A 24,983-nucleotide genomic window follows, 5' to 3' on the forward strand; every position below is an offset into this window, starting at 1 on the left:
ATACCGTTTGATGGCACAGTCGAAGCTGCTACGGTCGCGCATCAATAAGATCCAAAGAAATCCCAACGACGATAACTTCGTTGGATGGATGCCGCATCATTTGGCGCCATATTAAAGTGCTTGGACCGGGTTCAAGTCGTATTCGCGTAGCATTTATGTATGTGCGTGAAGTGTGTGTGCGTATGTGTATCCCAGCGTCTGGTTGTGTGTGATTTCGCGCGCTTTTGTGTCGCCTGTTTTTCTGTTTATCTTGGCCAATGCCTTAGCCTCTAACCAACGATTTCGGCAAACAAAGGCAAGGACAGGACAAAGGAAAGACGCCCAAAGGACTTCCACTGCCTGAGATTTGCGGCCATATTGATCAACTGCTGGCAGTTAAATTCAATTGATGCATTAATTAGGCATTTAATGGAGTCCAGACAACAATAGCTGCACACAATTTAAACCACGAACTGCGGTGACGGGTTAAGCGGGGTAAGTGCTATCCCCCCGAAGCATGGGAAACCATTACTATGTCCGGACCAACGTCCATATGGAAGTATAAATCAATTATGGAGTCACTTAAAGCCCAGCAGCTGCCAGCTGACAGCTCAGATAGATGGGCTAGCTAAACGCCAGAAGCCCCAAAGCATTCAAAGAGCCTTTTTTTGATCTCGTTAAAGGTGTTTTAATACCCTGTAGCCATAAAAACGGGTAAACGGATAAAACAAAGTTGTGCAAACAGACCGACGCAAGGCCATTTAGCTACTACATACAATGTATCCTCGAGTTCTTTATTTATCCTTAGCATTGACTTTCCATGCCCGGAGCGAAACAATTTATCCCATTTCGATATTCGAACGTCATTCAAATGGCCCGAAAAACGGCGAAGTCACGTCGATTTTTTATGTCCAATCAAAAATAGCGGCGCTTTAGACTTGAAATTTTTCCAATTGAGTGATAGCTTGATGACATCATTAAAACCGAAATCGTTCAGTGAAGCCTACTATATATGCTATGCATAGGGTATCTAAAGCCCAACATTTTCTTTGATTCCACTTGTTTATTAAGGTCGCTTAAATCACTTCCGACCAAATATTTTTTATTTTATTTGTTCCTTAAGCTTAAGCTTCCGGTAAATAAATTACAGTATGCGATTCCTCCCTTTTCATAAAGCAAAGCTTCGCATTTATGTATTTTCTACCACATTTCCAAATTAATTTAGCATACCCAATTTCTGTGAACATAAAATAGTCTGAAAATGTATTAAGTACAATAAACAACCGTGGACAAGTTAGTAGGAATACAAAGGATAATATAATTTTCATAGTCTTTAAATATTAAAAAATAATACATAAAAAGAAAGCTTTTTTTAATTTGTTAAAAATAAACACAATTATTTATACATTTTATACAAATGCTTTTCTATTTTTAATTACATTTAAACATTCTATGGAGAAAAAATACCGTCTCTATATATATATATGTATATTTTGGTGTCAGCAATTTTTTGCGTCCCCATTAAAGCTTTGAAAAAGTTTAAACATTTAACGTTATTTTTATTGCAGAGCATTTGCATATTATGAATAAGCTATTACATTTCAATGCAATGATTTTTGTTTTTTATGATTTTCCATAAAAGTGAAACACCACCGAGTACCCTAACGTTAGGTTGCCAAGTTCTCGAACAAATTGTCTGGTCTCGTTGTCAATTTCTTTGAAATTTGTTGCTAAGGCATTCGATTTAATTTACAGAGTTAAAGCATGGATATTGCTAAAAGTTTAAATTTATTAAGGTGGCAGATGTTTTTTAAGCGCGAGTCTCGAATTTCTTACAAATATTTTCATTTTAATGAGGATAAGCGTAATTGGCAAGTACCTTGAATATTACTTGTAATGCAACAATGATTATGGTTATATTTTCCTTAAGGGAACCAAAACTTCGCAGAAATCTCAAATTTCCGCCGCAACTTCGACAGTGTCATTTTATGATCATGGTAATAGGAATATTACACTAATAAAAGTAATGATATTACTTGAAATGTTTTTGAAGTGCAGTCATTAGTACCTCGTATTTCACGCTCATCTATTGGTCTGACCTATGGTACAATTTGTGAAGATTAATTACAACCAGATTACTATTTTTATCTTGAAGTATTTTATTTTATGGTCAAGAGCCCTTTATTGTGACTACTTAAACTTTATGCGTTTCGTGAGTATACACAATATAAGTACACAATATAAAAATAAGATCCATTTAATATTCTTTTTGGTGTTTTAGTTACATTTATTATATGAGATTAAAATCTGCTTTTTAGATTTAATGGAATACATTAAAGCTGCGATTACATTTACGAGTTTGTTGGGTTGTTTGAGTGTGAATTGTTAAAGCTTTGCATAAGCATAAATAACTGAAAAGGGGTTTAAGTTGTTGTTTTGACTGACAGCTTTTACACCGTCGAACAATTAATAAATACCTTAGTCCTTAAAACTGACACAAATCCTAACTGACAGTTGAAAGCATGTGTATACAGCAGATTAGCACACATAGTGTATACTCGTTCATATTTAAATGGATGTGCAAAGAGCGTCTGGGACTATAAAAGAGCTTATCATGCTTATGATTCTGTGAGTTGGGATTAGTTTGAGGAGCAAGTCAAAGGTGAGGTATCCGGACGGTTTGCCGCAAACATTAATTATATTTGAATATGCAGGTTGACAACTGAATGATTTATTATGTAAAACTATCACTCGGATTGATAAACAGCAAAAGAGAGGCTTTAATAAATATAAATAAGCAATTTTATGCCACAATTATATTCATTTCGTTTGCCTTTTTACGACTTGGCAATTAAAATAGCTATAAAATAAAATCGATTTATAAACAGAGAAACCATTAACACTTCAATTAACCTTGCACAAATATATTCACACTCACACAAATTGTAGGAGTAAGTGTGTTGGCCATTACTGTGGCTGTCGCTGTCGTTGTGGCTGTGGCTGCCGCCGTGTGGAACTGACTTGACTCACAATTGGGGCAATCAAAAGGAATCACTGCGGACGACAAACATGAGGGGAAACGTGCGTCTTCAAATTGATGCATTGTTTTTGCATGTCAGTTACCGTTGCCGTGCCCGTTACTCTCTGCTACAAGTTCCGGGCACCAAGCAAGCAAATTCAACGGAAAATGGAAAATTTTCGTCATAGAAATAATTTAGACAATGGGCCACTCGTGCGCAAATGCCATCATGCCCATCCAAAATGGATGTGTCTGTAGATGTGGATACGCTGGGTTCGGAAAAGGATGTTGTTGATGCCACACCGACACAGATAACAGACACATACATTGACACACTCACTCTTATACAAACACACGCACATACACAAACACACACACTTCATGCCCAATAGAAACAAAACAAGAGGCGACAATTTTAGTATTTTCCTATTTTTATACCCTGTAAAGGGAAGTTGAAAGGAAAATTGGGTATATCAGACACCTGAACCACACACAAATTAATGACTGACATTGTATGAAATGTGGTTAAGCAATTTATACCTATTCGCCATTATAGTTAGTGCTGTAAAAATCGCATACAAATGAAAAGCGACGAGCGTGTGGAACGTTTTAGTCGAGCACACTTGAAAAAGGGCATTCTCACTTGTTTTTACTTTTTTTGCGGTACATCACTTGGGCGTTGTATGGAAGAAGAAAGTCGAGAGCAAGTGGAAGACCGTTGACCACTGTCGGCATATCTCTGGCGGAAACACTCATAAGCACAAGTATTTTTGGTTTTTCCTGAGTGTATGAGTGTTACTCCTGTTCAACATGTGGTAATACTGGCTGCAGATCACGCACTCCTCAACCTCAACCTCAATTACCATCAGGTGGGACATTCAGACACTCTCACCTACAAATGCTAAAGCCAAAGCAGACCATTTGTTTCTTGTTTTCGTTTCGTTTCTTTTTATTTATTTTTTTTTTGTATCCGCCAAGAGATTCGCACATTCATTTGAACTGCGGTTGCTTCGTGTCCGGGTCGTGGCTGCGTCGTTTGAGTGGCCCCAAGGACTGGTGGGCGAAGGCTACTAAGTGGAGCAGATTGAACCCACTGATGACTATCATGTGTGCACCGCGAGCGCGAGCCTTGGCCCCGCAAATAGCACAGCTGTCAGAGAACGCAGCCCTGGCATTCTACTCATCTTATGTGACACGCATGCTAAAAACTTTTGTTAATGTTTATATCAAAGTTTGTGGATGCAATTCGTGTGTTTTACGCTAACAATGATTTGGAGTATCAATTAAATATACGAACAACACTATATACATTCATTTTCAAAGCATAATACTTTTAAATTTTTTTTCCATTTTTGAAGAGGTTTTTGCAAGGAATTTTTTATTGTTTCGAATGGAATGTTGTGATGTTATTATATTGACACTCAAAGATTCCCGGGAATGCTGTCAAGTGCTTTTCGATCCCCTTCACAGATTGGTTGCTAGAGGACAAAGTTTTATTAAAATTTGTTGTCGCTCGATTCAATATAAATACATCAAAGTGCAACAGGAAGATTTAGCTCTGTGTGCGTATAATTGAGTTTGCTGAAAAATACGTGCAAAATTTGTAAATTAGTTTGGAGTATAAACTTTTCGATAAATTCAAATTGGTTGCCTCTTAAAGTGCGCTCGCTTGGTCAGCTAGGTGCTTAAAGAACTCTCAACGCACACTAAAATCAAACTTTAAAGATGTTTCTACTAAGCAAGTGTGTTGTTTCTCAACAGTTCATTCTAACAATAAGTAATGATGGCAATTAATTTTCATAGCAAAACTTTCACGTTGTGATTTATTGAGCTACATACCACCCCAACACAAACTTTGTAAAACTTTGAAACCAATAAGAGGCTTATTCCAAACTTAACAGTTGCCACATTTAATTGAGGGGTTTATAACTTTCATTGTCAAAGCCACTTCACACGCCATTCTCGTGGCCAGAAATCATTTTACCGCATTGATTAGCATAAAGCAAGTGAGAACATTTACAAGCTAGTCAGGTCAATATGCCATACTGACAGGTTAGCAACTGTTCAACTTCTGAGGCAGTTCTCCCATTTGATTGACTGCCACCCTACTTGCCACATATGCAGCAATATGTTGAGACACGGCGCGGGGAATACATTGTGGAAATGCAATTTCAAAGTACAGAGCAAGGCAGCAAAAAGGCTGCTGCCACTCATTAAGCTGCCACCCTGCAGGCATGTGAATAAAAGCCGGCTCAAATGAAGTGCAGTCAGAATGCAATTCACAAAATTGCTTTATAAGCTTGCACGTTGAATCCGTCCGCAAGACTTGAGGTAAACAATTTGCAGCACACAAATTTGTAGACGCACGACCCTACTTACACTAATTACTCTAATTGAACAGAATTTATTGTTGTAGTTGTAGTTGTTGTTGCTGCTGCTATGGCTTCCGAGGCAGCTGGTCCATTTTCTGTTTATGTCCTGTTCTCGTCTCAGCTGATTTTACGCTCAAAGTGCCAGCAATTTTGTTAATATTAAGTAGGTACATGCATATTAATTATATGCATAATTACACGACAAGCTTGTAATCAGTGTGTGATTGAGAGTGTGCTTGTGTGCTCATGTGTGTGTGTGTAATACACACGCTGCGTGTATGGTGTAATTAAAACACGGCTGCCGTTGCGTATACGTAACGTGACGTTGCGCCTTTCGCTGTTTGTCGTTCGTTAACATTTTGTGTTATGATTTTATGTTTTCTAATTGAACTCGCACACAAACACACACACAAGCACACACATGTTACACAGTCTTCAGCTCGTGAGACTGTGTGAGTACCATTTTGTGAGAGATTGTTAAATTTTGTTTGTTGACAGAAGTATGTTTTGGTCTTATACTTTTCAGCGAACTGCGAAACGGCGAAGCAACCGAACAGTGCTACATAAATAACAACCACCTTAAGTATTTTATCGTGTTGGCGCAACAACAAGATTATCAGGAAGCCAAATTATCCACACGCAGCAACGGTACAAAGCAATCATACAAGATGGCTGGCGGCGGTAGGACAGCAGGAAAATACGGTTATTCGGATAACAATTATTACAGTGGTACGTAACGCACTTTTGCAGAACTGTAAAAAGAAACGACACTGTAAATAACTGGATGCGATATTATTCGCATTGTTCTTTAAATAAGTCATAATAATCACTTGTTAGCCACGTTCTGCATTTACCTTTATTTTTATCATGTCGTCATTCACGCTCTCGTTTATATACTCCTAGTATTGATGTCGCCTGCTTCAGAGTAATCAGCGCCTTACATGTTTTTCTTTATTTTTTATATTGTATTTTTGAGACTACCCCAGACGTGTTTTTATTACATTTCAGTTTCTTTGCGTTTCGCGTTCATATAAGTACGTTTGTGTGTGTTTGTGTGTACGACTGTCCGCATGAATATTACAGGGTGTTTCTCTGCATATGGGATTTGGGTACGCTTTATGTGCCTTTTGTGGACTTGGTATCATTTACCCGTAGACGGAAATGGATTTTCAGATTCGGAACTAGACGAAACATAAAAATAAACTCCAGAGCGTCATATAACCAACTCGTAAGCGTCCACAAAGCACGCATACATTACGTATTTGAGTGAATGACTGAAGGTTGTGTGGTCGCCAAAGTGCCCAGCATTGAGATGGTGCTGGCAGCCGGCTTTCTGCTGTGTTTGCATAAAGTTTTGTTTCCTTTGGCTCAAAATGCCCCTAAGTGAGTTTATAACCTCATGAACGCCCCTACAATGACGCCCATCCGACAGCCCCACTTACTTAAACTTATCCGTTTTTGTTGTGAGCCAAAGCTGCAGCCTGATGGCTGTGACTGTGTTTTTAGTTCCTTTCTTGAGGTTTATCATAGTTTTTGATTGCCACAAATTGTGCGTAAATTATGTATTGTGATCCTGCAAATAAGAAATATATACACATTTGACAATGCCAAATTGTGCCGAAAATCCCCATAAAAGACCACCTGCCAAGCGAGACTAATTCCAAGCGAAGTGGCAAAAAGAAGACGACAACTTATGAAAGTAAGCTTACTGTCGAGAGAGGCAGTGTTGGTCAATAGCATAAAATGAGCATATTGTACAACAACCGATTGAGCGAGTGTATAGTGTTCGACTATTGGATTCCCTTAACTATTGATTCACTCGGATTTTAGTTATATTGTCATATTGTATTCAATTCTGGTCAACCCATAATTTTCATAAAATGATTGTAGTTAAGCATCTTTTGCCCAATCAGGAAAACTTTTGCTTTCGGGAAATACAACCATACCCCAAGTCACAGCGTTGACCCACGGCAGGATAATACCCCACAAAGTGGGCAATATTCCAGCCACTGCCTGAAGAAAAATTCATACTATATTATTTGAGATATTTTTGACGATCTGCGATTGCTTACCATATATTTTGTTTTGATATTACTATAACCACTGATAATCGCATTGGGAGGTGTGCTGACCGGCAGATGATAGGCAAAGCTCATGGCTAGCGTTGCTGGTAGAGTCAGAAGCAATGGATGAATCTTAACGGCTAAAGCCTGTAATAGAGAGTTATACAAATTTTTGTCATCTAGATTTTAATTGATATTACCATTTCACAGAAGACAGGTGTGAGTATATTACACACAGCCACGTTCGAGCTGAAAGCGGTGCAAGCTATTCCCATTACGATTGTCACTCCTATCACTACGTCTCTTGGAAACGCTTGAATGAATGACATAGACTCGCCCAACATTTTGGCCATGCCACTGACCTTACTTCCTTCTGCAAGAGCAAATCCACCACCTAAAAAAAAACCAAAGTGGAACTTAAAGAAGTCAAAACAATTTTAATTAAAACTTACCAATCAAGAAACAGAGTCCCCAAGGCATATTATTGTGAATAAACGTCCATGAGAGGCAGGCATCCATGGCACGGCCAGTGAATGGAGCTAGAGTCTCGAGATGAATATATAATTGAAATCCCGATTATTAAACTTACCTGAACCACAACAATACTTAAAGAACGTGTACTGAGTGGGAAGGGCAAACAAAATCACAACAGACAAAAAGACGATAGCCGAACTCTGAACGGCTCTAAAATTAAATGTTTTTTAAGGTCAAACTTCTCTAATCAGAAAGTAAGAAATAAATAATTAATAAAATATGAAATTACTGAAGATCAAGAGCCTCGCCCCATCCAGTCATAAAACCAGGCTTTACAGTGAAGAGCAGGACAACCATTAATGCGAACACGGATGCGACCTGAACTTCATGACACGTCATCTTTCCCAGCGCCTTATAATTTTCTTTGACTACACCGTGGAGCAAGTCCTTATTTGCAGTTGCAGCCTTAACTTCCTGGCCGGTCTTGCTATTTGGCCGAAATAGAGCCATGTGAGTTAATTGCAGGGAAATATAAAGCATCAAAACGTTAACAACTACTGTAATGGGTACCGCATAAGCCATGAATATTGGAAAATCGATTTCTTCTTTAGAATCGGGGAAACGGCTGCAATATATTATGTTGTATTCGTCAGTTGGGTTTGTCTAGACTGTGTATTGACTTACGTTTCATAAATGCCCTTAAATGTCAGATTTGTTCCCGTCCCAATCAGAGTACCAACGCCTCCAATTGAAGAAGCATATGCGGTGCCAAAATAAAATGCCATCGAGATTTTGGAGGGATGACGAGGCCTGGTATCAAATCAAATAACAGCAATACGATAAAGACAAATCTTGAAAGTACTCACTCGCCTTCCTCAACTGGCTCCTCCTCTTGTGTCATGTATACTGTAAAAATCTTTTGCTACAAGTAAATAGAAGTTCAAATAACTGCAGCAGAAATAGAAGATCAGCAAAGAATAATCACTCACTGCTTCCATTTCGTTTAAAATGGCTTTTACAATAGGACACATCATTGCCGTACATGCTGAATTGGAAATCCACATAGATAAAAAACTAGTGACAATAATCAGACCAAAGTGCAATCTAAATAGATTAAATATGACAAAAATACTCGACTTATGATTGTATGCATATACATAAAGTATATATGTATTTACCGTCGAGGACTGCAACCAACTAATAAAATGGTACCCAGAGCAATACGTTTGTGCAAATTAGAATATTCTATAGCCAGAGCCAAAACCAGTCCACCTATAAACATTACCAAAGTGTTTGTAAAAAACAAACTGCAAGTTCTTTCTGATGACTAGAAGGTATCAGAAATTTCAATATGTCGATTAGCTTAGAGACTGAGCTTTAGATAACTTTCTAAACTCACCAAGATTCCAAACAGAGGCAAAAAAATTACAGGAAATAGAGATGTAACATATAGAGGTAGACATTCTGTTATCCAATATATGGCCATCACGACAATTAAATAAATGCATTTAAACTCCTATTGAATAGTCAAGTGTTTTTTTATGTTCTAAATTTACCGATGGTTATTACTCACAGGTCGGTTATGCTGAAGTCCATGGATTAAAATCGGCAGAGTTATCAAGGGTGCAAGAATTGAAACTTTTCCTCTCCAATGAAATTTGCAGCATGAAAGCATACTCCTTGATGGCGGTAACTTCTTATCGCTTTACACACAGAGTAGAATAAATTTATTATAGTTCACCGCAAAAGCTTTTAGTTATACATACTCGCCCATCACAAGCCACCAAAAAATAAATAAATAAATTAAACTTTAAATTTTAAACAAACAAGAAAATTATAAACGAAATGATCGAATCAAAACAGGATATTTTTGGTTTATGTTACATTTATATTGGACTACTTAGATTTCTAATATTTTCGAAACATGTACTATTCTCAAAATAACTTCAAAATAAAACAAGAGAGATACCCGCTACCCATTTTGAATAAAAAAATATATTTTGAGGTTTTTTTTTTCTTAAAATATGCCGAATATACTGTAAAATACTAAAAATACCAAATGGTATATTTGGTATATCGATATAATACCGCATTCAAAGTATACCATAGACGGCACAATATACCAGATTGTCAACCAAAGCAACTAAGTCCCCTAGTAAGTAGGCGTTTTTGCCCATACAAAAGTATTTCTTTAATAACTTCGACAATTTTTATCTGATCGCAACCAAATTTTCAGGAATCATAACTACTATAGTAATTATTGTATATACCAAAGTGTATGGTATATTTTGAATGTCGATATAACTATATCGATATAACAAATACATACATCGTTTGGTATATTTTTAGCATATTTTTATTTTTGGTATATTTTAAAGAAATACCGCAATATTTTGCTTTTACTCAAAATGGGTAGCGGGTATCTCACAGTCGAGCACACTCGTCTGATTATGATTCTGTAGTGTGGAAAGTTCTTCTTAGCACACATTCCACATAATATTTGATCTTTTGTTTTTTTATCTAAATTTCGAAGAGCCATTTATTACACTTGTCATGATAATGATATAAACATTGCAATTGCATTGCTGGTAAATATGAAACATTTTTAAAATAGTCTCGCTTCTTTTGCCCAATCTGGAAAATCCTTAGTGTCGGGAAATATGACAGCACCCCAAGTCACAGCATTGATCCATAGAAGAACAATGCCCAAAAGAGTAGGCAATATTCCGGCCACCGCCTGGAGAAGAACCACGTTTTCATATTATAATAATATAAGGCGTTAGTACTTGCCATATATTTTGTTTTGATATTGGCATAACCACAGACAATAGCATTGGGAGGTGTGCTAACTGGCAGAAGATAGGCAAAGCTCATGGCTAGCGTGGATGGTAAGGTCAGAAGCAATGGATGGATCTTAACGGCTAATGCCTGGTATGTGAGGGCGTTTTAATAAGTTTTCTTTTTCGGATTTGAGATAAGAATACCATTTCACAGAAGACGGGTGTCAATATGTTACAAACAGCCATGTTGGAGCTGAAGGTGGTACAAGCAATTGCTATCACAATTGTCACTCCTATCACCACGTCTCTTGGAGTTGATTCAATGAATGCCATCGACTGGCCCAACATTTTGGCCATGCCACTGACCTTACTTCCTTCTGCAAGAGCAAAGCCACCACCTATAAAAATCCAATTGGAATTTAAAGAAGTTAAAACAATTTTAATTAAAACTTACCAATCAAGAAACAGAGTCCCCAAGGCATATTATTGTGAATAAACGTCCATGAGAGGCAGGCATCCATGGCACGGCCAGTGAATGGAGCTAGAGTGTCGAGATGAATATATAATTGAAATCCCGATTATTAAACTTACCTGAACCACAACAATACTTAAAGAACGTGTACTGAGTGGGAAGGGCAAACAAAATTACAACGGCTAAAAATACGATAGATGAGCTTTTTACATCGCTGAAAATATAAATTATAAAACACTAGTTAAAGTTTATTTTTAGGCTCGTTTATAGTCGTTTAAGATCCACTGACGCTATTCATGAATGTATGTACTTCAAGGGGTCAGAGATGACGCTTTCTACCTATTAAATAAATTAAATGGAGGCACAAAGTTATAATACCATTAGGATAATAATGGCTGAGTATCAAGATTTTTTGAATCTAAAACAACGAAATTACCGGTGCGCCAAGAATATATGTATGTGAAAAATAAATAATTAAACATCTAATTACTCGAGATGAAGTGCATCGGACCATCCCATCATAAACCCAGGATTGCCTGTGAAAAGCAAGAGAACCATTAATGTGAATACGGATGCAACCTGAATTTCATGACAAGACATCCTTCCCAGTGCCTTATAGTTGTCTTTAATAACACCATAAAGTATATCTTTATTGGAAGTTGCGCTTTTAATTTCTTGGCCAGTCTTGCTATTTGGTCGAAATAGAGCCATGTGAGTTAATTGAATTGAAAGATATAGCAACAGAATGTTAGCAACCACCGCAATGGGGATTGTATATGCCATGAATATGGGAAAATTTATTTTCTCTTTAGCATCTGGAAAACGGCTGCAAACCAAAACTTTGTAATAATTCTGCCGGATTGTCGAACACACAAATTAACTTACGTTTCATATATACCCTTAAAGGTCAGATTTGTTCCTGTTCCAATAATGGTACCAATGCCACCAATTGAAGAAGCGTATGCAGTGCTAAAATAAAATGCCATCGCGATTTTTGAAGGATGACGTTGCCTGGCATCAATTTAAATACTATCATGTGCATTAACTACTCTTAAAGGTACTCACTCGCCTTCCTCAACTGATTCTTCCTCTTGTGTCATGTATATTGTAAAAATTTTTTGCTATAAAGTTCACAAGGTAAACAAATAATTGAAGCAAAAGCAAAATAATGGCAAAAGAAGTATGGTATCACTCACAGCTTCCATTTCGTTTAATATGGCCTTAACAATAGGGCACATCATTGCAGTACATGCCGAGTTCGACATCCACATTGATAAAAAACATGTGACCACAGTCAGACCGAAGAGCAAGCTAATAGAGAACAAAAACATGTAAGAAAGCTATAGTCGAGTGTGCTCGACTGTGAGATACGTGCTACCTTTTTTTAATAAAAGCAAACCAGTCGGTAGTACTTCTAAAATATACTGAATTAGTATACTGAAAATATATACATACTTAAAATTTTATATATCGACTATACTTTTTAAACAACTTCTTTCTAGCTGATTGCAATCAATGTTCAGAAATCATAAATACTGCAGCTTTTATTAGTTGTATGGCTTTAGGCGTTGTAAAAATCTAAATCAAACGTGACGTGCATGTAAAATAAAAAAGTGAATTCAAAATAAATATAGTTCTACCTTTTCTAGCTTCGGCGATCTAGATTTTTGTACAGACAAATGGCTATATAATCTCGGCTTTAGACGCTAAAATACATACATTTTCTGTACAATTAAATTATTTTACCCTTTTACCCTATGAATAGCAGGTATAAAAAAAGTGTACCTTTAAGGATTAATTTAAGCATTACATATTTACCGTCGCGGACTACAGCCAACCAATAAGATGGTGCCCAATGCAATACGGTGGTGCAAATTAGAATATTCGATGGCTAAGGCCAGAATAAGTCCACCAACAAACATCACCAAAGCGTTTGTAAAAAATAAGCTGCAAGTAGTTTCGGATGACTAGAAAATGCCAGAAATTTCAATATGTCGATTAGTTTACACAACTTCCTGAACACACCAAAATTCCAAACAAAGGCAAAAAAATGATTGGAAATAGGGATGTTATATATAAAGGCACACATTCCGTTATCCAAAAGATGGCCATGTTAACAATCAAATAAATGCATTTTAATTCCTATTTAATATAATGCTTTTTTCATATATTGTATATTGCATAATAATATTGCCTACTCACAGGTCGGTTATTCCGAAATCCAAATATTAAAATCGGAAGCGTTATCAATGGCACAAGAACTGTAAGTTTCCCTCTCCAATGAAATTTACAGCAAGAACGCATAGATTCCGCGGGGGATAATTTCTCATCACTTTACCAACAGAATTGAACAAATTGATCATAGTTTATTGCAAAAGCTTTTCAATTATACATACTCGGCCATTATCGAGAAAGTAGATAAGTTAAATACACTCCAAATTTACACCATACGGAAATTGTGTGATATTCATATTTGCTTGAATTTAGTAACTCGACAAAATGTTGGGTTACTTAATAAATTCGGAATATCGAAATTAAATATGATATAGCTGAAAACTGAGTGTTCTTGCCAGACTTATTCAAAATTTTTTGTCATTAAGTTCCGGAAATATTTTGGAAGGAAATCTCCGATTGTGTGAAAATGCCCCCAAGCATATCTGATACTGAAACCAACCACGCTTTGAAGTTGCGTAATTGACAATTTCCTTTTACACCTCCCATGCTAAAGCCAAGGCAACGCATCGTAGCACAACAGCTTCGAGAAGTAAATTGAAATTAAAGCTTTGTCCTGGCTTAAAGGCAACCGGCAGGAGGAGGAAAATGTGTTTTGTCAACGTAGCTGAAGCGTTTGCTATATCGTTTTCGAATATACGTATATCTTTGTACTCATAGCATAACGTAGTCCCGCTTAACTCGAATGTTATATATATGCATTACTGTACATAATGTACCGTTACATATATATATAAATATATACTAACTATATATATTCATATACATAAGTATATCCTTGTGTGTTGCTTCAATCAAAGCAAAACACGCAGTAAATTCTATGAAATTCTTTAATACTCGCCACAAACCATTTGAGACTTCAGCAGACAGACAGTCGACAGACAGACACTCATCGAGAGAGTGAGACGCAACTTGACTTTAATATAAGCAAGTTGGGAGGGAACTTATTATTATGGTAGATATAGCCCACTTAGCCCACATATATTATAATAATAATAATAATACAAATAGCTTTATTGACTCTATTATTGGGAAAACAATAAACGAAATTTAATACATGCAATCACTGCCACGTGCCCTAAAAATATGTATGTATATTTTGTACACAAAATGGCGCCATTCCAACATCCCTCGTCCCCAAATGCCTCATCCGACGGTCGCTTACTTGTGCTCGTAAATCTAAATAATTCACACTGTGCTTGTCAGAATTCTCGCATGACAATTCTAATTTAGATTTCAATATTTGCGATGAATTTTGTGATTTGCAATAAATATATGAGTATTTGCTTTGGCAAATAGTATACCATGTGGTAAAAAACTATGCATAGATTTCTCAACTTTGTGATTTTCGTTTTGACAGTTCAACTTTTTGGACACATAATAAATTATTTCACATTCAGAAATGACAACAAAAAAAACGGTAGACTTAACCTTACTATAAGTGTCTCAAGGCTACGACTTTAAAAGCGCACATGAATATGAAAAAAATAAAGTGAAATGGAATGGACGATTTTTTAATTATAATTGCACTTGTTTGGCACAGCAAGTAGAGTACTTGAACTTTAATTTTTTCTTCTCTCTTCCGCTCATTCATTTTTGCCAAACGCAACCATAAAGTACGAGAGGATTAATGTGTTGTTGACAACAAGATTGTCGCCATTAAAGCATTTGTGCTGCAACTTGTACTGTTTTACAATAGTATCTAAAGATACTAGATGTTACGAGCGTCTTTTGTTTTCTTGTTAAGCAGTGTGAATTTCCATGCTCGTTGCGAAGTACTGAGTTCTGTGCGTCCCATTGTGGAGGCCACTCGATTACAACATTCTTTACTTGTTTTTATTAGTCTTTTATTTAAGGTCTTCGTTTTCACATAGTTTGGCAAAGTTTAACTTTCTTATTAGGCTTTTTGCATAACGTTGTGAATGTTTTACATAAAAAGTATCAAAGCTACTGGCATGCTATGACTATGAAAGACCCTTCACTTGCTAGGCTTTTATTTATATATTGAATTCAATTTATTTATATATCTATATTTATGACGACCAGATAAATTGATATTTTAATAAACGAGGCTGAGTTAATTATAGATTTTATGAATTTACAAAAGTAATTAAAATTCTAAAAGGTACATTAAGGCAACCCATTTAATCATATGATAATTCCCACGATCAAAGTGTTCATAACGAATAAGAACAAGCATTACATTTCAGTCTTCTCGATCCACACTCTTATGTTTCGAGAATTGTATAGACCCTTTTATACTTGTCTAAAAATAAATGGTCTCAAAAATAAAACGAAAGGACATGCTGAATAAATTAAATGGTAAATGAAAAGTTACGCACAAATATCGAAGAAGTATAAAAAAGTGGCATACTTTTAGGAATGGTATAACTAAAAAATCTCTACTTTAAAAGTATTCTTAAATATGCTTTCAATTGAAAAATTTAATGAACGTACCATGAAATATTAAAGATATTCTACACATAAGCAGCAACGTCATGCCATTTGCTTTTAATTTATTAGGCCGGATAGCAATAAGCCATAAGAACGTTAAAAGGCGACTCGAGTTCAAGTTAACAACGTAATTCAATCCGTCTAATTAACGAATCCCTCGGCGTTGACTTGCAAACAATACGGCGACGCTTCGGCTGCTGTAAACATGATTTTAATTTGCCAGATGTGCTCTTGAGTCAAACGTCTCATCGATTACGTGTTAAATTACCCAAAGAGCAAACATCTGACCAAATGAACTGCATAATAAGCATGCTATTTACAAAGCAAAGCTGTGTAAGTATTTAACATATGTACATAAGGAAATAGGTAAAAGCTTTGCTACATGCATTTAAGGATCCGATGAAATCATGAAACAACTTCAAAGCGATTGATAACGTTATTACCAAACAAATCTGAACACTTTATTTATAATATATTTTGTAAACATAGAATTTTGATATACTGTTAAACAATTTATTCCTCATCGGCCCACGAGGGGAATTTCTTGGTTTCTGGATATATAACCAATCCCCAAGTCATGGCATTAAGCCAAAGGCAAACTAGAGCCCATACAGTCGGCAGTATGCCAGCAAGCGCCTAAAGAAGTGATCACATTAGCGAGACGGAAAACACCTGCTAATGAGCAGCTATGTATATGAAGTACTTACCAAATATTTTGTCTTTATGCCGGCATATCCACAAATAATAGCATTCGGAGGTGTGCTGACCGGCAGATGGTAGGCCATGCTAATGGCCAACATGGATGGCAATGTAAGGAGCAAAGGATGCATCTTAATAGCGAGTGCCTGCGGAAGTAATTGACTCATAAAAGAGGGAGCATAGGGACGGGGTAATATGCGTACCATTTCACAGAAGATGGGTATGAGAATGTTGCAGATGGCGACATTGGAGCTGAAAGCTGTGCACACGAGACTAACGACCAGAGTAAGTCCGACCACCATAAAGTCTGGTAAGGCGGATACAAAAGACAAGGAGTCACCCAACATTTTGGCCATTCCACTGACCTTGCTACCCTCAGCGATGGCGAAGCCACCTCCTAAAATTAGAAGACAATTTCAAAATAAAAGTGTGAACAGAGTTTCGGTTTGAATGATTGCCCAGATTACCCAGTAAAAAACATAGACCCCATGGGGTATGCTTGTGTATGAACACCCAGGAGATGCAAGCATCCATGGTACGACCAGTGAATGGAGCTGATGATAGAGCTAAGATAAAATTAAGTTTTGCAAAACGATTGCTCAGCTTACCAGAGCCACAGCAATACTTTAAAAAATGTGTATTGAGTGGGCATTGCAAACAGTAGAACAACTGGTAGAAATACTGGAGCGGAGCTGCCGACAGCTCTATAAAGTAACAAGATAATACAAATGGATCAAAACGTGAAGTTACACATAAAAAAAACGTGCTCACTTGGCATTAAGAAAATCACCCCATCCCTGAGTGAACCCTGGACTCCGAGTAAACAGTAATAGAACCATCAGTACAAACATAACTGCAACTTGAATTTCGTGGCAAGTCCATGCCCCTAATTCCTTGTAACGCTGAATGACAACGGCCTTAACTAAGTCCTTATTTGCAGTTCCACTCTTCACCTCAGCTCCGATCTTGCTATTTGGTCTCAGAAAACCCATGTGGGTTAGTTGAAGGGAAAAGTAGAGTAAAAAAAATGTTGACTATCACCACAATGGGAATCGAATAAGCCATGAAAATGGGAAAATTAACTTTTTCCTTTGAATTTGGAAAGCGTCTGAAAGATATGAAAATGCATTAACTCGCCACGATTACGTGTAACATTATAATATCTTACGTTTCGTATAAGCCCTTAAATGTTAGATTTGTGCCGGTGCCAATGAGTGTGCCGCAGCCACCGATTGTGGCAGCATAAGCGACGCCAAAATAGAATGCCATCGATATAATTGAAGGATGAGGTTTTCTGATTAATTACAGTTAAAGGTCATGTTAATGATACGCTTAAAAAACTCGCAAATTACTTACTCGCCCTCCTCAACTGGTTCTTCCTCTTGGGTCATGTAAACGGCAAAAATTTTTTGCTGCCATTAGATGAAAAACTGTAAGCACTTCTAAGTAACATAAGATGTGGATTAAACTTACGCCTTCCATTTCATTGAGAACAGCCTTTACTATGGGACACATCATTGCTGTGGCAGCCGAGTTTGAAATCCAAAGCGATATAAAGCAGGTGACCATCACCAAGCCAAAGTGCAAGCTGATGGAATGATTATTGTAATACAAATATATCTACATATACAGAGTGTAATTTCACCGTCGGGGACTGCATCCTACAATTAGAATCGTACCCAAAGCAATGCGTTGATGCAGATTGCAGTATTCAATGGCCAGCGCCATAATAAGTCCACCCAGAAACATTACCAACGTATCTGTAAAGTACAAACTGCAAACGAGCTCCGAGCTCTTTAAATGAACAGCTTTAATTAAGACTTCGATCAGGAGAATAGTAAATCTAAAGAGTTGACTTACCAAAATGCCCAGAAGCGGGAGAAATACAATAGGAAACACGGATGTTAAGTAGAGGGGAATACATTCTGTTATCCAATACATAGCCATATTAACAACGAGATACATGCATTTGTACTCCTATTTAAATACAATTAATTCAAATTTAGTTAAACCTTATTGTAATTATATCGATATTCTTACTGGTGATTTCTTCATAAAGCCATAGATTAAAATGGGTAAAGTTACCAGCGGTATTAAAACCGTAGCTTTACCCTTCCAATGAAAGCCACAACATGTCTTTAGGCTTTTGCCTGGTGGAATCTTTCCTTCACTATGGACAATGAACAAGATAAGGTTTGATAAAGTTTATGTTTAAAAGTAGATCTACTTACTCGCCCATTTTAAAACCATAAATTCTTAAAAAAGTTTCATTTAAATTTATATTTGTGTAGTTTTACGAAGTGACAACTTGCCAATACTTTTAAAACATTATTGACACATAACTATTTTGTTGGCTTTCTCAACGCCGCCTTTAACTTTGCATTTCAATTAGTCAATTTTCTGACAAAAGCAATTTTTGCTAAAAATAACTACAAGCATATTTGATTTTCTACTATTGATTATTTTCCTAATCAATTAACACGATAAAGGCAAAACAAAACAACAATCGCCATCGGTAAATTGAAATCGAAGGCAAGCCGCCTTTAAAGATGAAGTAAATTGAAAGCAAAATACTCTAGACGGTATCCAGAACTCTGCCAAAGGCTTCTACCGCAATTATATGCTAAGTGTTAAGGACTACAGAATACTACTAAATGCTTACCATCAAAGCAGATAATTAATATCATGGACTCGCACAAAACAAAAGAATTAGGTCTTTAATTTTATTATATAAATCACTTCGAAGAAGGTAAATTATTTCATCCATTAACCTGCTGTAATTTTATTCAAAATGAAAATAATCGTAATCATAAATATTGGAATCGTTAAGCTTTGATACATCTGTTACAATAAAAGCAAAATGCGTATTCCAATGTAATTTATTTTTTTATATTCCTGTTTTTTATGTTTGAGTCATGTTCGCATTTTATTGTTGTTGATGGTCCTTTATTGTTTGTATGTAAGAGAGTGTATGAGTGTGAGTATACACATCTATTTTTTATATTTATAACAATACATTTGTCAGGATATGTACATTTTGATGACGCTTTTGTCGGAACGAGCAACTTGAATATGCATGAGACTTAACAAACCGAAATTCGTATTGACAAAAAACATGAAATAGAAACACATCCCAAAGAGAATCTCTGCCATCAGCTGTGGTCAGACGACATTCCCCTGGCAGCCCTCTCTTCTAGAAAGGAGGATGGAAATTATAGTCAATTTGTCAATGGCACTTCTAAAACATTTTCTCCTTATCTTTTCTCTCTGTTTCGCAGGTCACTCCTACAAAAGCATCAACGACGAGATTATATTGGTCAGCATTATAATGGGCATTACGATTTTGGTACTCATTACAATTGCCCTGTGCTACATTGCGTATGAGAAATGTCACAAGAAGCGTGAATATTTTATCAACGCCTAACGGGTTCCCACTTCAATTTAGTATAGTACAAAAACTACAAACACACTGACACACACACAAAGTCACCGAAAAAGTAGAAAAAGTGGCGTGGCAACATTGCAAGGTCAAATGTCAACAACGCGGCGACTGCAACAATGTTGACGTTGACGATTTAGTTGGCCAGAATGGGCGAAGGGGCAAGAGGAGCTGGTTTGTTTTCATGCTGGCAGCCATAAGTATTTGCCTGCAGCTTACACTAAACACATACACACAAACACAAGTACTCACACACACACACACATATATATATATTCATATACATAGAAATGTAAAATAGTGCAATTTTGCGATTTTTAAACGTTATTCGTATTCTTATCCATGTGCTATGTGCGCTGCACGCGAATCCTTATTGGATTTAGTTCGATTTCGAGTACGTCTAAGGTAGCTCGTCAAAAATGGAATAAATACCCACAGGAGTACGTAATTGTGGCTTATGATGCACAGTGGCTCAGAAAAAAGAAAATTGAATATTTGGCATTCGATTAAAATTCATATTTTATGCATTGGCATTCAAACGACACTTAAGTTTCAATTTAAATTAATTTGGCAAAGAAAAATAGATTGGAGTGAATTTAATTTTATTCGCTAATTGAAATGCAAAACTGATGTGTTTTATACATACATATGTATTATCCAGCGTGGACCTTCAAGTTGCAAGTTACAATGCGGATTGCCGGCTGTCGATATTCCTGATGCTGCTGTCAATTTCAAGTATTGACATCATGGGAGCATTTAACCAGCCAAAGGACACCCCACATTCAAACAGACCCACAAACACAGGGACAGTGAGAGACAAACGAACAAAGTTTGTGACTTTTTCTCTTTTTCTCAATTTTTCGGTTGCTCGAAGCTATAATAATAAAAACAGTAACGGAAACTGGTTGCAATGCACACGAACAAAAGGGAAAAAGGCAAAAAGAAAACGAAAACAATAAAAACCGTCGCATAACAATTGTCTGAAAATAAAACGAGGTACCAACGGGAATTCAATGGTCAAATCAACTTGACATGAAATTAGTGGCAATGCCTGCATTAAAGATTTGTACTTTGACCGCAAAACACACTATCCAAAAAGGCAAAACCAAAAAAGGTTAGGCACCTCGCCTAAATTTCTATAGAAAATAAATGTATTCCACACAAGTGGAAGAGCTCACATTCCAATGTAAACACAAACACACTCGAACAGCATCCGAGAACGGACTAAATGTTAATCAGCTTAGCAACCTAACATATTATGTAGAATCGTGCACACACACATACATTCTCGAGCATACACACACACATACACCACAATATATATTTAACGGGCCTAAAACAGGTTTGTGTTCCTAAAAGCAGACAACACGAAAAAAACAACAGAAAGCTGGATGAAGAGCCGAAAACACACATGAGGCAGTATGTAGGCGTTATCCTGTCGCATGCTTTTAAAAATTAAACAACTGATTAATGGCAAAGTTTGCTCATCCAAAAATTATCGGCTGACAAATTGGTAGGGCATCATGAAGTCTCATCAATTGTCTGCCACCGGAATCCAATTGCATTACGGGAACAGAACAGTTCAAGCATAGCCACAATAACTTAAGGTAAACACAATTAATCTTTATATACTACAGAATTCAATAGATGAAGTATTCTTCAGAAATGCTTTCATTCTGTTGCCAATCTATTGGCCAGCAACAAATTTACAATTCTTATTCAAATACGTAGATTTTCTCGTCAATTGAATTTAAGTTTTAAAATTTTAAAAATGCATATTTACCGAATGTTGTTAAACTTTTTGTTGAAAATCTAAGATGTAAAAAAGCAGTATAAGGACTAAATGTCAACATGAAGAACTTTACTAATTACCCGATAAAGAAGTAAATTTAACATAAAACTGAGTACCCACAAAAAAGAGAAAATAACTTTAATGACAGCAATAAGAATATTGTGTATAATGAAAGCGTTGCAGATTAGTTGAGCACCCAAGGCCAACAATACAAGAACCTAGCATGGCAGGGGATACGTCTTTAGCACTTTCCTTGAAGGAACATTTTAGTGTAGATGCGTGCAAAGTGAAAATGAATCTCGCAATTTGAAATGGACCATGCACAAATACGCACAATCACCTATCATCATACTCGTGTAAGCAGACATTCACACTGACAAACACAGACTCACACTTGCTATGTACGAAGCGCTGCTCTATATCCAATTTACATCGTACTCGTGTACTCGTGGCATTGCGAACTTTACGTCCATTTTTATAGTTTCCTTTTTTAATGTCAGTGTCACACTAATTGCCACATGTGTTGGCAAAAACGAATGGAAACGAAGCGAAATTAATGAATTACTTTATTGTCTTTGCATTACGTGTGTATTCTATGCATTTAACTCTATTAAAAATAAAATCTATAAACCCGTATAGATGTGACCACTATAGCATGTACCTACATATACATATATATATATATTTGTATTGAACAAGTAGTTTAATTAGAATGCAGCGCACTCTTTTTTCATGAAAAGAGGGACCAACACACAACCACAAACAAAAAATGAAATGTGTACTTTATTTTAAAAGTGAGAACTGTAGTGTTGAAGACAGCCGAAACACTTAAATGTTATAAGTCTATACGCATTGTAGTCAAATTGTTACAAAATTGTATGCGATATATTTAATTGTACATCACAATAAATCTGTTTATGCATGTTAAAGGTTCAATCGTTAAATCACTCTTCAAAATGGGCGCCAAAATTCTCAACGGTCTGGCAACGTCAGAAAGCCGATTGGTCTTTTGGTGTTTGATTGGCAATCGATAATTACAGATTTTTGTAAAGGTATTTGCACAACATTTTGAAATAACTTTCTATTTGGCAAATTTTTAATCCAAATACAAATATCAATGTTTGTCTATATGTTACTGTTAATAACAGCTAACGAAAACAAGTGGCAAGTGTTAATGTTACTCTTCTGTTATGTTAATAACATATCTGAGTCTGGCAACAACAAACAAAATGTAAAAAGACGGAACTTGTTGCAAAAATTGCAAAAAAAAAAATTCAGAAAATATCTTAGACAAGCACGCGACAGTGCAGCAATATAAGAAGTTAAAGTGCTTAACATACGCTCAGAAAATTAAATGCGCATTAAAATGGATTGTGAAGTGCCAGACAAGCAAAAACATCAACAGCATCAACAGCAACAGCAGCAACAACAACAAAGCACCAACAAGTTGTATGCTAGAAAGCCACAGACGTCGCAACAACAACAACAGCAGCAGCACCAACAGGAAAGCAGCGATGATGATGAGTTGAGCACAACGGAACGCAAGAATCTGGAATTCGCACAGAAATTGGGCTATAGCGAGCAATCGATACACACGGCGTTAACGCGCCTTGGCTCAGAGGCTAAACAAAACGAGCTGCTCGCCGAGCTCATCAAGTTGACTGCAGATGCGCCCCGCCCACCACCCGCTAACAACAACAACAACAGCAACAGTAGCAGTAGCAACAACAGCAGCAACAACTTCTATGGATCACTGCGTCACATTGTCATCGATGGCAGCAATGTGGCATTGTCACACGGAAACAACACTATTTTCAGCTGCCGCGGCATTCGCATTTGTGTCGAGTGGTTTCGGCAGCGCGGCCATCGACATGTCACAGCCTTTGTGCCGAACTGGCGCAAGGAGTTGGCCAACAACAACATTACGGAGCAGGAGCTCCTCTATGAGCTTGAGCAGGAACGTGTTCTGGTCTTTACGCCCTCGAGGCATTTGGATGGCAAGCGTGTCTCGTGCTACGACGATCGTTTCATCCTCAAGTTGGCTGTGGAAACCGACGGCATTGTAGTGTCCAACGACAACTATCGTGATCTGCTTCTGGAGAGCAACGAGTTCCGCAAAGTGGTGCAAGAGCGTCTACTGATGTACTCTTTTGTGGATGACATCTTTATGCCGCCCGACGATCCGCTAGGTCGCTCCGGTCCCACTCTAGACATGTTCCTGCGCACCCAGGCGCAGCAAAAGATGCCCGATGCACAGCAGCAATTATGTCCGTATGGCAAGAAGTGCACCTATGGCCAGAAGTGCAAGTTTCGTCATCAGTCCACTACGTTGCAGCTACAGCGTTTGCCACTCCAAGTCTCGCACAGTGCACCGCTGCACAGCAACAGCAATGGAGGCGGACCACAATCAACAAGCAGCAATTGCAGCACCATTAGCGGCGTCAGTGGCAACAGCAACACCGCCAAACTGGCGGCACTTGCGCGCACCAAGTCGAATACAGTTGAAATCTCTCAGCAGCAGCAACAACAGTTATGTCATTCCTTCAACAGCCAATTGGAGCTAGAAGCGGAATCATCGCAGCAGCTCAATCGTCACAAGAAACTGCAGCGTCAGGCAGCTCCACAACCACCAACTTCCGCCTTCAGACTGCTGGTGCCCACTTACAGTGCACCACAACAGCAGCAACAACAAACTCAACCAATGAACAACAGCAGCTATCATCACCAGTATCTGACGCGCACGCCGTCTGCGCCGTTGACAGATCAGCATCAGGCTGCCAAGTTGTCGCTGTCACTATCGATGCCCGTCGGCCACAATTTGGCCCATCATCTGTCTGCCTCGGATTCGCGCATCAACGAAGAGTTGCACTCGACGCAGGCTTCGCGCGAGGAGCAGCGACGTCTGTTGCGCTATCACTTGAGCAGTCTGTTTCCGCAGCATCAGGTGCACGCTGTGCTTCAGCTGTATCCCGATGAGACGGATGCCAAGACAATCTGTGCGGCTATACTTAATTTATTTCCACATAATTAGACTTATCAATTAAACTAAGCAAAGCTGACAAAAAACTTATGATTGAGATACGTCCGTAAATTATTTCAATTTCTTGTTACAGTTTTCAAGTTCTTCAATATAATAGCTACTATTATTATTATTTAATTATGTATTGTAATTTATTTACTTTTGTATATGTAGATGTATGTATATGTG

At 37.3% G+C, this 24,983-nt stretch overlaps 4 protein-coding genes and 1 pseudogene across 9 annotated transcripts; 2 read left to right on the forward strand and 3 right to left on the reverse strand.

The window, feature by feature from the left end:
- On the forward strand, positions 1 to 23,072 carry LOC132785432 (uncharacterized). The gene is made up of 3 exons (XM_060791529.1): positions 1 to 474; positions 5,897 to 6,099; positions 19,823 to 23,072. The coding sequence occupies exons 2-3, from the start codon at positions 6,039 to 6,041 to the stop codon at positions 19,966 to 19,968; spliced, it is 207 nt and encodes a 68-aa protein (XP_060647512.1). The 5' UTR covers positions 1 to 474; positions 5,897 to 6,038; the 3' UTR covers positions 19,969 to 23,072.
- Positions 7,195 to 9,798, reverse strand: LOC132785426 (protein I'm not dead yet 2-like). Of its 2 annotated transcripts, XM_060791520.1 has the most exons (13): positions 9,674 to 9,798; positions 9,481 to 9,610; positions 9,307 to 9,423; positions 9,086 to 9,234; positions 8,897 to 9,011; positions 8,774 to 8,829; positions 8,592 to 8,717; positions 8,197 to 8,532; positions 8,023 to 8,117; positions 7,886 to 7,972; positions 7,634 to 7,827; positions 7,443 to 7,580; positions 7,195 to 7,383 (listed from the first exon to the last, which is right to left on the reverse strand). In XM_060791520.1, the coding sequence occupies exons 1-13, from the start codon at positions 9,679 to 9,681 to the stop codon at positions 7,261 to 7,263; spliced, it is 1,674 nt and encodes a 557-aa protein (XP_060647503.1). In that variant the 5' UTR covers positions 9,682 to 9,798; the 3' UTR covers positions 7,195 to 7,260. The 2 variants fall into 2 exon arrangements, with proteins under 2 accessions (XP_060647503.1, XP_060647504.1); XM_060791521.1 differs by lacking the exons at positions 9,481 to 9,610; positions 9,674 to 9,798 and having other exon boundaries at positions 9,086 to 9,179; positions 9,307 to 9,410.
- LOC132786950 (protein I'm not dead yet 2-like) lies at positions 10,434 to 13,713 on the reverse strand. Of its 5 annotated transcripts, none has more exons than XM_060793732.1 (13): positions 13,556 to 13,708; positions 13,362 to 13,491; positions 13,185 to 13,301; positions 12,978 to 13,126; positions 12,356 to 12,470; positions 12,225 to 12,280; positions 12,045 to 12,128; positions 11,650 to 11,985; positions 11,279 to 11,373; positions 11,142 to 11,228; positions 10,892 to 11,085; positions 10,698 to 10,835; positions 10,434 to 10,644 (listed from the first exon to the last, which is right to left on the reverse strand). In XM_060793732.1, exons 1-13 carry the CDS (start codon positions 13,561 to 13,563, stop codon positions 10,513 to 10,515), a joined length of 1,641 nt encoding a protein of 546 aa, XP_060649715.1. In that variant the 5' UTR covers positions 13,564 to 13,708; the 3' UTR covers positions 10,434 to 10,512. The 5 variants fall into 5 exon arrangements, 4 of the variants coding, with proteins under 4 accessions (XP_060649715.1, XP_060649714.1, XP_060649716.1 ...); XM_060793731.1 differs by having other exon boundaries at positions 12,045 to 12,170; positions 13,556 to 13,707; XM_060793733.1 differs by lacking the exons at positions 13,362 to 13,491; positions 13,556 to 13,708 and having other exon boundaries at positions 12,045 to 12,170; positions 12,978 to 13,106; positions 13,185 to 13,268.
- On the reverse strand, positions 16,277 to 18,886 carry LOC132785425 (protein I'm not dead yet 2-like; annotated as a pseudogene).
- Positions 23,011 to 24,932, forward strand: LOC132785424 (probable ribonuclease ZC3H12C). Its single transcript, XM_060791519.1, has one exon. It carries the CDS (start codon positions 23,130 to 23,132, stop codon positions 24,804 to 24,806), a length of 1,677 nt encoding a protein of 558 aa, XP_060647502.1. The 5' UTR covers positions 23,011 to 23,129; the 3' UTR covers positions 24,807 to 24,932.
- Positions 24,933 to 24,983: the final 51 nt, after the last annotated feature.

Source organism: Drosophila nasuta, chromosome 2R, assembly GCF_023558535.2.
Source record: "Drosophila nasuta strain 15112-1781.00 chromosome 2R, ASM2355853v1, whole genome shotgun sequence".
Classification (NCBI taxonomy): domain Eukaryota; kingdom Metazoa; phylum Arthropoda; class Insecta; order Diptera; family Drosophilidae; genus Drosophila; species Drosophila nasuta.